General features: G+C 43.0%; 1 protein-coding gene across 7 annotated transcripts in view; it reads right to left on the reverse strand.

Moving 5' to 3' along the window:
- Positions 1–15,524, reverse strand: part of LOC107224196 (neuronal PAS domain-containing protein 1) — a 131,451-nt gene extending 115,927 nt beyond the window's left edge. For 2 of the 7 annotated variants that reach the window (XM_046740004.1, XM_046740003.1), the window contains exon 1: positions 13,932–15,520. In XM_046740004.1, the coding sequence (XP_046595960.1) occupies positions 13,932–14,047 (116 nt within the window). In that variant the 5' untranslated portion in view covers positions 14,048–15,520. Of the gene's footprint in view, positions 1–13,931 lie in introns of all 7 variants that reach the window. The other 5 variants (XR_006904402.1, XR_006904401.1, XR_006904403.1 and 2 more) reach the window with 5 other exon arrangements.
- Positions 15,525–16,951: the final 1,427 nt, after the last annotated feature.

Below are 16,951 nucleotides of genomic sequence, written 5' to 3' on the forward strand. Positions count from 1 at the left end.
AACTCATTAGACAATTTTAAAATCCTCACTCCAGAATGATTGATCGTAACTTTTAATCGATTTTATTCATACAATTCTCCAAATTTTTGACGAAATTAAAATTTTTCATCACTCAACAATTGGACAATTCTCAAATTCTCAGTGCAGAAGCTTTGATAGTAATATTTAATCAGCTTTGTTTGTGCAATTCTCTAAAATTTCTGACGAAATTAGAATGTTTCAACCCTTACTCATTAGACAAATTTAAAATCCTTACTGCAGAACGATTTGTCTTAATATTAAATCAATTTTCTTCATACTATTCTCCAAACTTGCTAAAAAATTTGAATTTTTCGTCTCTCACTCAGCGAATTCCAAGCCATCGATTCCATTACGATTCCATAATTTTACCATCAATCAATAACGGTGCGATTTCCGGTTACCAAAGTTCAAGACAACAATAGTCAGAAATTATTCATATTGCATTTAAATTCCTACAGCACCTTGGGTCGATTAAAAATCGTTCACTTCTCTTCCCCTCGATTCGTTTCAGGGTTTTAAATTTACCGCGGATAGTTTGAGGCGTCGGTTTACAGGCGTAACATTAGTCGTGTGCCTGAACCAAAGGCAGGTGGTAAAACTGGCAGGCCTTGCAACGGTTTGCATATTCATCGGGCACCGCGAGCTTATCGGGCTTATATTATCACCGCGAGCTTAATTGACTTCAGATTCCCTCATTAGCGCTAATGGGTTAATTCTTAAACTGTTCGCCTGCAGCGCCACCAGAAAACCGCAAACTCCGAAGTCGGTCTAACGCAATTCAAGCTGCATACGCAGATATGGGGCATTCCGGTCTTAATTTACCCTTCGCTGTTGTTTTTTATTTTTTTTTTTTTTCTCTTTTTTCTTCCTCTTTCTTTTCACCCGTAAAAATCTTTGTTCCTAGAAAGCGGGAATTTTATAATTCGCGCTTATTATTTTTTATTTTTCATTATATTTATTATGTTCGCGCTATATTTTCTCGCAACTCTTGCGAAAATTTAATGCTCGCGCAACAATAAATTGACGTTAAAAATGACGAATTTTTCCAGTTATTGTAACAAATGAAATTTTTCTCAGTGTACGTTTCTGGTCCGAAGAATCGGAGATGTGCGTATATATATATATATATATGTATGTTATGTACCAGAGTTATGTATTGTTGCTGAAGGGGAATTACTGACAATAAGATGGAACGGAAACGACTATCGCTAATTCAATGCCAGGACATACAGTCGGCAAATAACGTAGGACGTACGGCTAACTTTTATAATACGCAAGGTTTTACGGAGCTTGTTAGGAGTTGGTAAATTATATACTTGTATGGAAATAGGCTGGGAATTATATCTCAAGAAGTTTACTTTACCTAGGCGTGTGTGTAAGAAATAACCTTAAGAAATACAACTGTCCTAAGTACAAATATTAGCGATGCTTAGCCGTAATCAAAGTTCATTTTTTCTGCTATTCTCAGCCCATCGAAGTTTCGCATTTGTTCATTTATTTATTCATCCATTTCGTATATTAAACTCCGGGATTAAGGTGAAATTAATTAATATCGATCCTTGAATCAATTTCATCGTTATTCCATCTAATTTGAAAAAGGGTCAGAACCGAACTACGATGAATAATTAACAGCAATATTGTGCAAATTCTGTTTATATCCCTAATTAAACCGCGGCGTTCCGCTTCTGTAAACTTATTACCGTACTGTAAGATCTAAGTAACTCTCGATCAATCGCGAAAATTTTACAACAATAATTACACACATATATATATATATACATTGTGCAAGAGTTTGTTGACTTCATTGGGATTGAAAAACAATTAGCGTTATAAAATAAAAAAAAAAAAAAAAACTAGGCTCGCTCTTGTCATCGATATGAAATTCCGTAAAACAAGTCTCGTGAACGTGACGATGTTTAGAAACAAATATTCTCGAGGAAGAAAATGAGGAGTTCGTTTCGAAATACGCGTTAATCGTTCGCGACGTTCGCTAATTTGCAAACCGCTGAGCGATCGATCGATCCGAGAGATAATCCTTGAGTGATCGGCTCAGGGATTCACGATTAGGAGAGCACGTTGCTGCAGCCCGCAGGTCCTTCGATGCAGGACGGTATTTATGACCGAAAGCCCCCAGCGCGTCTCTTTCTCTATTCTAGAGCCGGCTGCGCGGTACGGGGATCATAAATTTTCACATAGCCGTTAATAACGGAAAATCGCCAGGTAAGGTACGAACGAACGGCGCGAACCGAGTGCCATTAATTATTAATAATTGCGTTCGCCGGCCGTTCTAATACTCATCGCTTAACATATCGTCTCTGTTGTATGCAAGTATTTCTGTTCCGTGCACCCGCACGGAAAGGCGAAGAAGAGAGAGAGAGAGAAAAAAAAAATCGACCAAAATAGGAACTGTACTATTTGCATTTTTGCTCGTGCAACAATAAATTGACGTTAAAGCCTTGTTTGGCTAAAAAAAAGTAGAGTAAACCGAAGAAACTGATTTTGCGTTGCAATCACCAAAAAAGGATCGACGGTAGCGCAAACAGTTTTTTTTTTTTTTTAACGATAACCGTTTTGCTAAATTTTTCCAGCTGCTACTAAGAAATGAAATTTTTCTCAGTGTGTGAAAAAATTTGAGAAACAATCGTAACGACGAATTTTCGTTACTTTTATACAGTATTCAATGATCGATTTTGTAAGTCTGTTTTCACATTTGATCACACATTTTTTAACCGAGTCGTAAAACTTGACTTGTACACCAATTATTGTACGCCTAAACGAGAATCGTTAGGCCTGAGAAACGCTGTAAGAATACGATCGACAGCTGTAATTATTATTGGTTTATTGTTATATACAATCGAAAATAAACGAATCCCCGAAACGAAGAAATCCTCGTTCGAACGAGTTTAACACGCTCAAATGAGGAAACGTAATGTCTGTAATTTGTGTCCACGATTTACGTGGGTAAATTGATGTATTGGCCATATAAAATGGTATGGAAGCAATTCGTTTCTACGCTCTGTTCGAAGACGGAGGAAAAAAGAATCACACGTGATTTTTCCCCAGTTGAAATAAACTATCGGGGATTAGGAATGTTGAACGTATTTAAATATCGTCGGTTATTAAAATACGCGCGTAATCGTTTCGCCAATTGGAGAAAAATTAAGTTACAACGGGATAATGAAAAAACAACAACAACAAGAAAAAAAGGGGTTGGGGGTGGGGGGCAGGCAATATTTACACGGGGTAAAAGTCCGATAACGAAACAAGGCAATTAATTCAACTTACCGTTTGATGTTAGCCTCAAATGTAATAAAATTTGAAGATCTCTTTACGATCTTGAGACGTCAATTTCTCCCGGTGGTGACAGAAGTGAAAATATTCGTGGTTAGCTAATCGTGTGGGAATGGTTTAATCTATCACCTGCCCAGCCCTATTTTTTTTCATGGGATTCAGGGATCGTCGGGGTAACTTTTAACGGATGAAATTTGACGCAATTACGAGCCGAGTGTCGAGCAATTAAACTTTGAGCTTCGACGAGCTTCCGGCAAGTTTTTCGTTTCTTCTTACAAACGAGGAGTTTGGATTTTAGGCCAGTTAAATGTTTAGGGAAAAATATCGCGTGGCTTTGAGCACTGCGCTGTTACCGGAGGCATGCTGGAAGTGATGCCGGAGAAAGAAGGAAAGAAATATAGAAAAAAGACTAATCACGGAGGCATAATTTATGCATCCGGTAATGAGTGAAACATTATTTATAATGTATATAAATTTTTTCGTCAGTTATAAGAGGGAAATTGTCAGTCTGATTTAAATCGTGTATGTATGTATATATATATATATATATATATATATTCCCTAAGCTCGTTACAAAATAATGGTTGACTTTTTATACCTAATAGATCGTTAAATTGATAGAAAAGTAGAAGAAGAAAAAAAATCACTAAACTGATCTCTGTTGAAAATTTATCGCCGCAGCTGTTGCCGCATAATTTCAACTTTGCCTTGCTATTGGATCATTTCTAACGTCTCTAGTGGCACGCACCTGTGAATGTGCGAATTAAGCTCAATACTAGGTACAACATTCGAAGTGCTGTTGAACGCTCGCGATTGGCGAACGCACCAATTTTACTTACATTGCCTAACAACTCGGTGTAATTCGCCCCTCACCAATTTTCTTCACAGCCGGTTATTTCAAGGGTCGAACTTACGTACCGGTCAATTTTTACACTGTTGAAAATGTTTAACTATATGCAATGTCCCGACGGATCCACTTTACATTTGTGTTGTTCGTTATATTTCTGTTAGTAAATGCGACACAAAATTTTCTAATTTTAACATTTGGACTGTCGCGTCAACATTTAATTTGCAATTTAGACTTTTTTCTTCGGTAAATAATATGTTGAAAATAGTTAAATCGATCGAAAAATTTTGGTGGATTTACTGGGACATGTTTTTCTTTTTTTTTTCTAACCGTGTACGGTTAATTAATATCACCCACTGACTGGCTCGTCTGCGGCAACGAGTTTCAAAAATAGTGCCCAAGAGATGAAGTAATTTTTGGCAGCACGGAAGGATTACTTATAAACAGGAAATTCCATGCGAATTCAAACAAAGTTTGACCCGAACCATTATTTTTGATTTCTTTTTTTTCCAAATTTTTCCTCCAATTGTCCCAATTCTTTAGTCTAAGTGAAAAATAACAGTTTTGAGAATTTTTTGGGAACTTTCATACCGTGCAAACAATGTTTTTTTAGCTGACTAAAAAAATCGAAGGCGCTGAAAAATTTGGAATAGAAAATGCAGCTTCTGAAAATTTGTTGAGAATTTCAATAAAGGTCCTTTTCAAAATCACTTTAAATATTAACAAATAATTGAGTAGTTGAATAAAAAATCTGAAAAAATTTATGGTAATTTTTAAAAGGTGGGACAATGGCAGAAAGTTTTTTAAACAATATCAGAAACGGTGAGGGTCAGACGTTGGTCGGATTCGCACGGAATTCCTCCAATAATTATCGGTGTTCGAATAGTTGGATGCTGATTCATTGGATGGTATTTATTTTCATGAAACTATTACAACTTTTCACAATCATGGTTTTCAGTCGTTTTCAGTGATTGAATTGGACTTTGTGATTACTGTTCAAAAATATAAGCAAGCTTGTCATTGTTCCCAGACTTGTTCTCTCTCTCTCTCTCTTCTTATTTAGCTTCAAGTTCTTTCAGTACCTAGGTTCCAAGTTTGTTCAATATTGTTATGGATAATAATAAACCCTATTCCATTCTATTCTATTGACTTTTTCTGTCTTTTTCGCAGATCCTCTGTATTATTCCAGTGAAAACTGAACCTGCATTTTAGGATTTTTCATTCCTTTTTGAGCCGATATGAAACAAGCTTGGCTTGTTTGCTCCGGCACCGCGCCGTCCCGCGACTAAAACACTTTTATTCGGTTACAGCGTATCGGAGTATCCCGTTCCCGTATTCGATCAATCCTCTCGGATCCCCAGGTAATGCGAAATGAACAGAGTTGCGCGGCCTACATGCCTCGCTCTGCCTACACACACCGACCTCTCCTCCTCTCCTCCTCTCCTCCTCTCCCTCTCCCTATCTCTGTTTTTCGCACAGACGTGTAATCTTCGGAGCTAGCCACTGGGCGTGGTAATCACATACGCCAGGCTGACGATGCGTGGCGTACAGGGAGCAAAGAGGAAAGAGGAAAGAGGAAAGAGGAAAGAGGCAAGGAGAGTCGCCACGGTACTCATTGTACCAAGTCGACTTCGGTATGTCCGTCTAGGCGCCTTCCATACCTCAAACTCCCTCTTTCACTTCGCAGTGACCGAGTGTAACCGAGGAAAAGAATCCGCGATGAACTTATCACGGAATGTAAAAGTGTTGCATATCTTACATCCCATGCGGCGAATACATGCAAAGCACTTTCTTGGAGTTAAACTTACAGCAATTGTGGCAAGATTTACTAATCCGATAGTAAGATTTACAATATGCTCAGATAGATCTACCGCAATTGATGTATATGTGACGTCGAAGAAGTGATATCCGTAAATTCACCACATGGGATGTAAAATCTACAATCCATTTTCATACCCTCGTACCCTCATCTTTTTCTGCGGCATGCAGTTTTTTTCATGTGCCCAACACAGTTCGGCGAACAGGGTACCAGTGACTCCTATAAACACCCATCGAGCCATTCCAATTAACTTTCGTTCAGTTCAAAAGATGACTATTCACTGTACTGTGAGATTCGACGAAGCTCCGAGGTCATGTTTGAGGACGTAAAGAGCCCATTCGGGATTTGGAGAATTTTTATCAGAGGAATCAGAATGGGACCACACAATGCCCGCGATTCGAATTGAACGTTGAACTCCGGGAATCGCGGTTAGGGGTGATGCTCGGGGTTCGGTGAACCTTGGTACTCGGTGTGAGCCTCGCGGATGGCGCTGCTGGAGGTTTGGCCCCGAATGTTGAGAAACGAAGAAGCAGGAAACCCTGTATTTACTAGCCTCGAACCGCTCCGCCCCTAGCGAACTGCCCGCTCTGTGCCTGCAACAGCATTTCTTTTCCACGATGCGTGCAACGCCTAATCCTACATTTTTGAAATGCAAATCCCGCAAAATTAACTGATACCTTCACTCCCATCGCAACCCTGCGTCGGCTTAGCTACTTTGAGTTCAGAACGTTACTTGGTATCTTGGTATGAAAAGTCTTTATTTTTTACCGCGGAAATCATGACGAACTTCGTTTGGTCTTCTTACAGATGTTGAAGAGTTCCCTCAAAGGCTCGAAATTAGGGTCAAGGCTTAAACCATACTGTGATTTCCGCACGATGTGTTTGGCACTCTTGGTTCCTAAATCATTATACCTCATCCAAACTACGCTTAAGAGTAGATTTCACTTTCTGAAACTCAGTTGACTGGAAACTGAGCCCGCCAGAAACTTTGTACGGTCCAAAAATCTGTGGGAACCAATATCCAGTCTCTTTTCTAGTATTATAGAATGACATTTGTCCGTTGAATCGTGCACGTCTTACGTTTCCAATATTTTCAAATATCACATGAAACGTCCGGTGACTTACGTCAAATCCGAGAGATCTTGAAGCTGCAGCCGAGTTATTACACGTATCGCAGTACAATATGCGTGCGAACGGTCAAGGTACCTACTTCATACCTTCACAGTTTCTCGGTCTAGCGCTGCTACTTGTGAGTCTCGCTCGGGGCGCAGTACAAGACATACATAAAGCCAAGTTGAGTAAACACGCTATTAATATTAATCTAACCATTAATTAATCGGCTTATTGTTACCTGTCACTTGTATTAACTAACAATTACGCGCGTACGCATGACAAGCGGTTGACGTATGTGGAACACGTCGGTTTTGACGACTTGTCTTGCGATAAATAGAAATCTATCATACCTACTCATCGCGTCCGCTTTCTCATCAATACGTTATCCACGGCTGCTAGCTATAGCAGTGGCCATGATAGGACTCGACGAGGCATTACTCCAAATTCGCGTCTTCTTTAATATGCTATACCTCTCCTCCATAAATCCTCTGCACTTAAGAATTACCCACGATCTGCGTGAGAACAGCAAGAGCGAAATATCATTTTCTCATTCGAGTTTGAATGGAATATGAAATCTGACGAGGAACTCTGGTTCACCGTGTAACTTATGCCAAGTTTTCACTCGTATCAACCGTCAAGAGCTCATCCAACTCTCTTATATCGTACGTATGGGATTTTTCATTTCGCAACGCAACCGCGTCGAAACATTTTACGGTTTAATCAAGGCGTGGTGGGGGTTCGCTCCGTTCGGTAGCTGATTGCCATAAAACTGCAGGTACCTAGTCTGCCCAAGCGTACGCTCATAATCTTTACCCAACCACCGACCAGCCCACGTACTACCTGAAGGCACACTTAGCCGGTATAGACTTTGCCGTATCTTCTATAGTTTACGAGCAATTCCTGTGACAGATAGCGTGAACGGTATTTCCTACCTTATGGAGAGCGAGCTTTCTGTCAACTCGTCGTTTGACGCTAACTTTGTTCCGTAATCAATTAGCGGGCGTGCATGTCCGATGATGTGTCCTTTGTACACAGGAGCACGAAAAACATCGCATCGCGTACCGGTACGTGTCCAACGTACAATGTATGGAGTTCCTATTTTGAAACAGACCTTTACCATTAGGAATCACCTTTAATTCAGTACCAGAGAATGTTTTTTTAGTTTCTCAGTGTTAGCGCCGATATTGCGACGAACTCAACGAGTCCTCTTTCATCAAATTTGGACAACCTGGACCCGAGATAATTGAATTTGAAGTGGGAGGAATAGCGCGACTAGACGCTACTCGCTCATTCGCGTCGCAACGCCAGTTGCGCGACTCGCGCTAATTTTCAACTCAAAGCGGCATATCTCCGGATCTGGTTGACCGAAATCGTCGATCAAATGTTCGTTGGACTCGATTCCGTGACAGCTGTGATATAAGGGATGGAAGAATCTTGTATTTTATACCATTACTTTTCATCAAAATGCGTAATGCGAGAAAGTTTTTTTGAACGTGATGAAAGTGGGCTGTGGAAATTGGAGAAAATTTATTTCTCTTATCAAACTTCGATACCATCTTTAACAAAAACGAGGTGTAAACACGTAGCATGTACTTACGCGTACCTATATCATGGTACCGCAACTATCATCGCGAGGGAAACATCGCCGTAATGTGTATGAGGAATAATCTACGGCGTTGCTACAGCGAAACGAGAACAGGCAATTAATAAAACGCGTAAGTAAATCACCGTACTCTTATACAAATATAGGTATATGATACACTTACTCATGAATTATTCATCAGCGAGTATATATAATATCCTCGAGATAAGAATTTTCATTATTACCCTGTTCCTTTTACCTCTGTCTCATTCCCATTTTACACACTGGCACTTAGGTATAATGTGGCTAAATGAGAACGATTCTCAACGCATCGATAGAAATTGAAGAATGATACCGCTGATATTAATCCTTACCATTAAGTTGGACTATAATTTTTAACGAACAAAAAACAAAAAGGTATACTGCGAGAGAGATGGATGTATATAGGAGAGAAGGTGAAAGGAATTAGGGACAGCATGGTGTGACGTAGGATACAATACCTAATGACAGTGAAAGAGAAAAACTCTGGGAATAAACCGGAAGTGAGGTCTGCGGCCAAAGTTTCCTGATCAAGGGACCGAGGACTCGACTTCGTCAGTCCGCACCAAATGCCGTAGCTGCTGCTGCTGCTGCTGCTACACTCTGTTCTGCAACGGCGTTGAATTCACTGTGAAGTACATGCAATGGATATAACTTACATAAGTGTAGGTGCCGGGTTATAGAGAGCTGGTAGGTAGGTAGGTACGTACCGCTTTATGCGTTTATGCGTTTATGACTGCGGTCTCATGCGGGGAATACAAGGGTAACGGATGTTTATTACACTGCCCACCATATCGCGTCCACACAAGCTAGCCTCTAACAAAGCCCCAATTTAAGCCGGAGCGTGGCCACACGCGCGCACGATCCCTCCACCAATTTAACCGACGATACTAATCTTGCCGAGAAATTATTCTACACATTTTGGTGCACGAGGATAGGTTCGTTTAGAAATGTGATCTTTGACCAAGTTTCCACGTCCAATGATGTTTGGCCAGGCTGGTATTGGAGGATTTCACGATTTCGTAACCTTACGCTTACCGTCATTTTTTTGATCCACGAATTCGCCTGACTTCTGTCTTCCCATCTTTGAATCCCCGGGAGAAAGAAACGTACAAATCCAATGAGAAAAAAACGACAAAAAGGAGAAGGATTTCAGGACTAAACAAACTGTGGTAATAAGGGAATGATGCATGGTCGTTGCGGTGGTGGGAGGTGGTTGGGGGCGGGGGAAACCCCCGCGTTAACCAATACATAAAAATAAGATAAATTTCACGCTCGACTCGTGATGAATGGCGGGATGAATTATTGAATGGTTAAACACACACGGAGCTCGCTTCCATAGCTGCTTGTAAAGTCCGAGAAGAGATTCAGAAAAGGAGAGCTGCGACTCCCGGAGACTCGGAAAAAAGATAGAAAAAGTGAGGGACATTCGGTATGTGCGACTCGACTCGTTCAAGTACAAAGCGAACTTGAACGACGATTCGAGTAGACGATTGCGGGAAAACTTGCGAGGAAATCCCTGATACTAAGGGATTTAATTTCCTAATTTTCTTGCCTGAGGAAATCTGGTTTCATGACTGACGTCGACTGGGATTGATAAACGCATAACCGAATAGATGACAGTCGGATCGCTGTACGATAGGAAATCGGTGTTTGAGATGACGGACGCGTTGACGCGTAGCTGTCCAAGTTAGAGTGAAGGTTCGGGATGACGAGTGAGATGCGAGTAGACATTTTTCGAGTCTAAATCCCGAAGTGGAAAGTCAGAAGAGAGTCTAAGGTCTGAAGTATAATCAGCTTCGACTGACTATACGGGGATCTGGTAATAACAGTGATTCCTCCCCTCACCGGCATGGCAATTTGGCTGTTCGCTCAAAAACTCCCAAATTATAGAAGCTGGTGTCATTAGCCGAGCGGTGCAAGCAGCGCCTCAACGGCCTTCTACGAAACTTCGTAAAATTTAGGGAAACGACCAGCCGCATCTTACTCGATGGACTCGGACTTGGTGTGAGTATTTGCGTTGCGCGAATTTTCCTCGAGTAATCCAGGGGAGGTTATATTTTGCTAGTATAGTAATAAAATCCACGAATTGAACCCGAACGTAATACGAGTCATCTTCTTCTCCGCGTGGTCAAAACATTTTGGCGATTCACCTTAATTCCCTGCGATCATTACTGACGGATTTTTCCGGTAGGCATGCCGCTTGCACTCCGTCAATGGAATCCCTAACCTGAACCAGCCGGTCGACGACGCTCGCCCTAAGGGCAAAACACTTTGGCTCATACGTATATAATAGACGCGAAAAAATATGCCTAGCTATATACCCGCTTAAACATGTTCTTAGACGGTGCTTAAAGAGCCTCTTGTATATTATTCTCGGCACCGAAGAATCGCCGCGTAAAAACATCCATTAGGATTACTATTTTTTGGATAGGTGTTTTCAACTCTATTCATTTTACGAACACACCCTTTTTGGTTTTCTCTTGTTTCAGTCTTCAGCTCAACAATCTCTCGACATACTTTTGGGACAGTCGGGCGAAGAAGATGAATTTCGTAAAGCACCTCGCAAAATAATCTTACGTTGCTTTCAAACCTTACAAGCTGACACTGCGGTCAAGGAGGTTAAACCGCCTGGTAAAGATTCGGTTATATCTTGAAGCACTTTATTGATTTTCTAAAAAATGACCCAAGTGCTAACCGTGTTCTGTCAACTTATCAAAAAGTCATAACATCATTTTCTCGACATCAGAATCATGCCTGATATACTCGGCATCTGATCGTGATGGGTCTGATTGCCATGGAATGGTCTGTGCTGAACGAATAATGGTGCCTTACATAGCCGTGTGTACAGTGGGAACTGCGTTTGAATTTCAGCCTATTCTGTGAGCACGGTCGTTACGTGATCAAACTCTCTTAAAGAGATTCAATCTTCAGGTGTAATACCTACCGCGAGTATACGTGCAGCTCTTATTTTTCCACGTCTCGGCAATGAAGCCGCCGCTTCGTCACTGCCAGCTCACGTCAGTTACTCTCCAGCTGCGTGCGCTGCACGTAACAACCCTCAATGATAATTCCATCGTCCACTGATTACTGGTGAAAAAATATTACACCGCTATCAAAAATCTGCCATGCTCTACACGTCCACGAATCTATTTCACCATTAGCTTTCCTTATCGACTAATTACTAAATGTTCAACCTAGTGAGCGAGTTGAAGTTGTTGGCTAAGTATTTTAGAGCCAGGAGTCATTTTGCCAAACTCACTGGTTCCAGAAGGTTTTTCATTTCTACAAAGACTCTTATTTTACTGATACGACTGCTAATGAAATTGTTTTACATCGTCTCGACAGGTTCTGAAGTTCGCACCGCCGGAACGAATTCAGAGTCATCCAACTTCTGTTGGATCCTATGCAGGAAGGGTGAGTGAGGTTTTTGATTTTCGTAGTCTTAATGCTTTAATACCCTGAAAATATGTGGTCACATTTCTCCGAATCTTCAGCTGAGCATTGCGTCTGATGAATAAATTGGAGTCAATCAAATGCGGTCATCGAAAAAATTGTGGAGTTAAATTATGCGTGTGGAAGTTTGTGTATCAAATTCGATATGGAAGTCATAGTCATGCATATTAATACATTCAGCACATGCAAACTGCTCGTGACTCCACCGTTAAACGAGCAACACCTTTTGGTGACAGATGGACTAGCGTCGGTGTACATTAACGGCGGTAAACGCGAGTATGAATAAGTAACGAACCCTCCCTGATCAAGTGGTTAAGTCCGTCAAGCCAGGGGTCTCAAGTCAACTCTATTTAAACGTACGCAGCTGATTGCAGTGCAGCAGTTTAACCGGCGTCGAGTACCAGTGCAAATATTCTTCTTCATGTTAAATAAGTAATAATGTTTACGAGGGTAGAATGGTGGCTCAAAAACGGGGCTGGGACTCCGTCTGTAGAGATTTTATTTGCCGTAGCCACTTTAAAGCGCCGTAGCGCCCGGGGCCCTTCAAGGTGTTTAGCCGACCAGCCGGCCGCGAAGCCTCGACTTGCTCGTCGGATCTCTGAATTATTTACGTGAAAACGAGTCGCTGAACTGAACTCGACATTTTCTGCGACTGGGTATTTCACCTCGCGCAACTCGCCGAGGTAACGACTAGTCAACTGCTCAATATTTAACACGCGTATTACCGTTGTTTTACTCCATTCTCGTAGGTACGGTTCACCCATGATCATATGACGTCGTTACTGTTCATCGGTTGTGAATGGAGTAGCGTTGCATTGTGTACATGGCATATACATATGACTGTCCGAGTCGAACTTGATCTTCACGGTTCTTCCATCGCTATTTCATACATCCTGAATCATAATTTAATCAACGTTTCGATCAGTTTTCAATGTGTTACCCTCACTTTCAATATCTTCTGCAATATGGAACAGATCGCAAGTTACTCTGCTGTCATGTGAGTACCTGGCTATTTGTTTTACGGTTAGGAGTACTGGCCAACAATTACTAAGTTTGGTGTTACGACTGTACCTCATATTCATATCTTGATGGGATCTACACTATACCTTTGGGAGTGAATCAGAGTAGCGATGAATTGTTAATACCTCTGACTCTGGACTTATGACGCTAAAAGAGACGTTAAAACCCAGTGTTTCGTAGGTGGTGTATCAAAGTACTTCGTTATAACAGGACCTGATACCTCGCAATTAGAATTCTTGCATGCCAAAGAACTATAACGAAGACGCTTTGAAAAGTATCAACGATCATTGGCAGCCACTATATCAGAGTTGCGGATGTTCAAGATAAGAAAAACGTCGAAGCCTCACAGAAATCGCCAAAATACTCGAGAGAAAGAGTCCGACGTTCATCGCCAGTGGTTAGAGGTCCGATTTTGAACTGCTCGCCGACACAACCCAATGTAATTCGGAATACCACAAAAATTATCAGAGAATTTTGATTCGTTTCACATTTCAGCTTCTGTGCAGTAACATGAATTGAAGCGGTACGTTCAATCATTTCACCATGGAAAAGACGATCTCTCTAAGATCTTGGCAGCCGTCCCCATACCTCGAAGAGTAAGTTTGGGGACTATCGATGGCGGATAACAGTTCAAAACTCTCCAGAGTCAGGTATTCCCAGCGATAAAAGTTTCGGGTACCGAATTCGGAGGCTGACCACTACACGCAGACGCTCAATAATTACGAATCAGATGGCCTTCTTACCTTTTTCCGTTTCTCCGGCGGCGTTTGGTCGCGTAAACCGTTCCCAGCTGGCTCATGGCGACGGGGTTGTTCGGCCCCGCGACCGAGGTTGGTGCCGGCGCCGATGTGGGCGTCATCGCTTGGTCAACGACGACGGTGGAGGGCTGGGGGTGCACGGCGCTCAAGGAAAGCGTCGAGCCCGGTGGTGGGTAGCATCCCGCGGTGACGTAGTCCGTCGGCGTGATCGTTCCGGATCCCGGGCCGCAGATGCCGACCACCCCGGGGCCGATCCCGACTCCACCGACTCCACCGACCACCCCCAGCCCTGCCGCGCTTCTGTCCAGCGCGTACAGGGTGCGGACCGGGGTCGCACTGTTTCCCTGGCTCGGCCACCCCCGGGCTACGTCATCCTCGACGGCCCCGACCTGCACCTCCTGACGATGACGGCGCTGTGGGGATCGCTGCAATTTTCTGCCGGTTCCCGTTTCCGATTCACCACTTCGTACCGTCGCTCGACGACCGTTCTTCCTTCGACAATTTCAACCTAGCTTCGCTCTCCTCTTGTCAAGGCTTCCCGAACGAACAGGTTCCTTCACTCTCTCAAGGGGTGCATCGTGACTTATACCACCTCGGACGGACTCGCTCCCTGCAGTTTTGTTGTTGTATATTTCACTTAACGACACTGTCTACTACGCTGTCACTGGTAATCGCACAGTTCTTCTTACTTATCACCTTACGTATGCGAAAGTCTTTGTCTGAAAATCCTCAAATCATACACCGCGTATCCATTTTAGTACGGTCTCATTTCACGATGGAAGAACAAAACCATCACAGTCCTTACTTCGGTTATTCACTGTCATGAACTGCCACTAAACTGCAACCACCTCGTTGAAAACTTGTCTATTCTATTTGATCATTAGCTTAATCATTATCCTGAAAATTTGCACATGGCTTCGTTCAACGCCTGACCATTGATCACGGATAGTTTTACTTGGTGATTTTTGACACGGTCCACCGTGTTCACAAGCCCTGAGTAACTGGAGCACTTGTTCACCGTCGTCGACACTGGTCGATGTTCGAAACCCGAGGATCACGGTTACGACAAAACGTTTCAAAATCTCTCCACGTGCACCAAAAAGTTCATCACCGTGAACGCTGGGTAAAATCACTAACGTCGAAGCGTCCTGCGGTGAACATACAACGTCTCACTGGTCACTCTCACAAAAAACTGATAACCCGTATCACTGTTCGTCACTTCCACGGTCCACCACAGTCTGCAAAGTAAGGTAGCGGTAAGATGCCTTTCGATTAGTCACTTGGCACGTTGCTCGTCGAACATGACCACCGCGAATTTCGGACCGAAATGGTCGGAGACCCATTAATGGATAGTTGGAAAGAAGTGGTAGTGTCACTGTCTGCAGGGCAATAATTCACGGCAGCGGATCGGAGAACCGAAACCATGCGGCGGCCGGCAGCTGCGAACGTGGGCTCGTCGCGGTCGGACGCAACTGCAGCGGTGTATCCAGTCCGGTCAAGACCTCGACTCCAGGAGTCTGTCTGGCTGCCGAGGCACGAGCACCGGCACGAAAGCGCCGCGCGCGCTGAAGGATGCGGCGGTAGCGGTGGAACCGGCGGTGCTGGTGGTGGTGGCGGTGGCCGTGGTAGTGGTGGAGGGTCTTAATAATCGAGCTCGGGCCGAACGACGAGCGCCGCTCCAGGAGGCGCCCTTCCGACGTAGCGCCCCGCGATCGACACGCCCCGGTCGACGCCGACCCGGCCAATCACGAAACCAGCATGGCGCTTTCTCTGTGTACCTTTACTGCCGGCTATAACCGACTCGCTATGAGAAGGCCAAGCGCCACACTCCCTCAACGCGATTGCTATCGCCGAACCGCGTTGCGTCGCAACTACGACTAGAACCCTCGGTGTCAACCCTCGATTATTCTTTCATTTTTGTTTAACCAACCTCCCACTTTCTTCGGGGCATCTCTTTTTCCGCATCACATTTGTCGGATGGTTTTCTTTCGACTGATATGTATCCGGGCACTGTGCGGAAGCTGCAGAGTTGTCGTGCTATCGATCTGTCTTGCCATGTCTTGGGGCTATTTTTACCGCATCATTTTTGGTCGTATCCTTCCATCGTCCGCTAAGTACAAACGTCACAGTTCAACACCACCATCAATGACACCGGATTTCATCGAACCTTCATTCCATCGTCTCCTTAGCAATGTCTGTCTAGTTTCATCAGTCGCAACCATGTTACCCTGGATCATAGATGTCCTGCTCGACTCAATCTTCTTTAAATGATCAGATTCATTGAAAAAAAACACGGACATAATTCGCCAATGCAGAAACGAACAAGTTTCTAGTTCAAGAGGATGGAGGACTCGTTGGAACATCCATTGAACAATAAAGGAGGATTCTAATTGTTTCTCTGAATGAGACAAAGCTGAGCTTCGAGATGTGTGCATTTTGCATCGGTTCCATCATTTTACCATGCAAATAGTTTAAACGACTCGAGATTTAGTTTGGCTGAAGTGGAGAGTTTGTTTCTCGATGATGTAAAAAAATCCTTGAATGAATTAGCTTCTTATCTAAACGTCCTCCTGCTGTTGAAGTGCCTTCAGGTTTCTGTTAGAGTCAACGGTTTCTGTAACTTTAACACTATGCAGTTTTCATGCGGCACACGCATATTACCGTCCGGGTTAAACAATTTTCTTCTGGCACTTAATGATATGCGTGAGGTAAAAGAGATTTCGTACGGGGGTGCCACTTTGCAGTCAACTTAACACTTGGCTGGTCACAAAAACACCAGCTGGTGGTTCGAATCGATATGGAGGGTAGACCACGAGTAAGCGCAGACTATGCCGGGCGAATTATTTTTAAAAAAAAAGTTTATTGCTGGGTATACGTTTGTTGTCCAGGTTATTATTAAATGTGAATATACAGCTCCGTTTATTCCTTCATTGATATCACATACATGGTATACAGGTAATTGAATGAGATCGAACGAATTGAATATCACTTTGTCCCGAAACTCA

This window comes from Neodiprion lecontei, chromosome 5 (assembly GCF_021901455.1).
Source record: "Neodiprion lecontei isolate iyNeoLeco1 chromosome 5, iyNeoLeco1.1, whole genome shotgun sequence".
Taxonomy (NCBI): domain Eukaryota; kingdom Metazoa; phylum Arthropoda; class Insecta; order Hymenoptera; family Diprionidae; genus Neodiprion; species Neodiprion lecontei.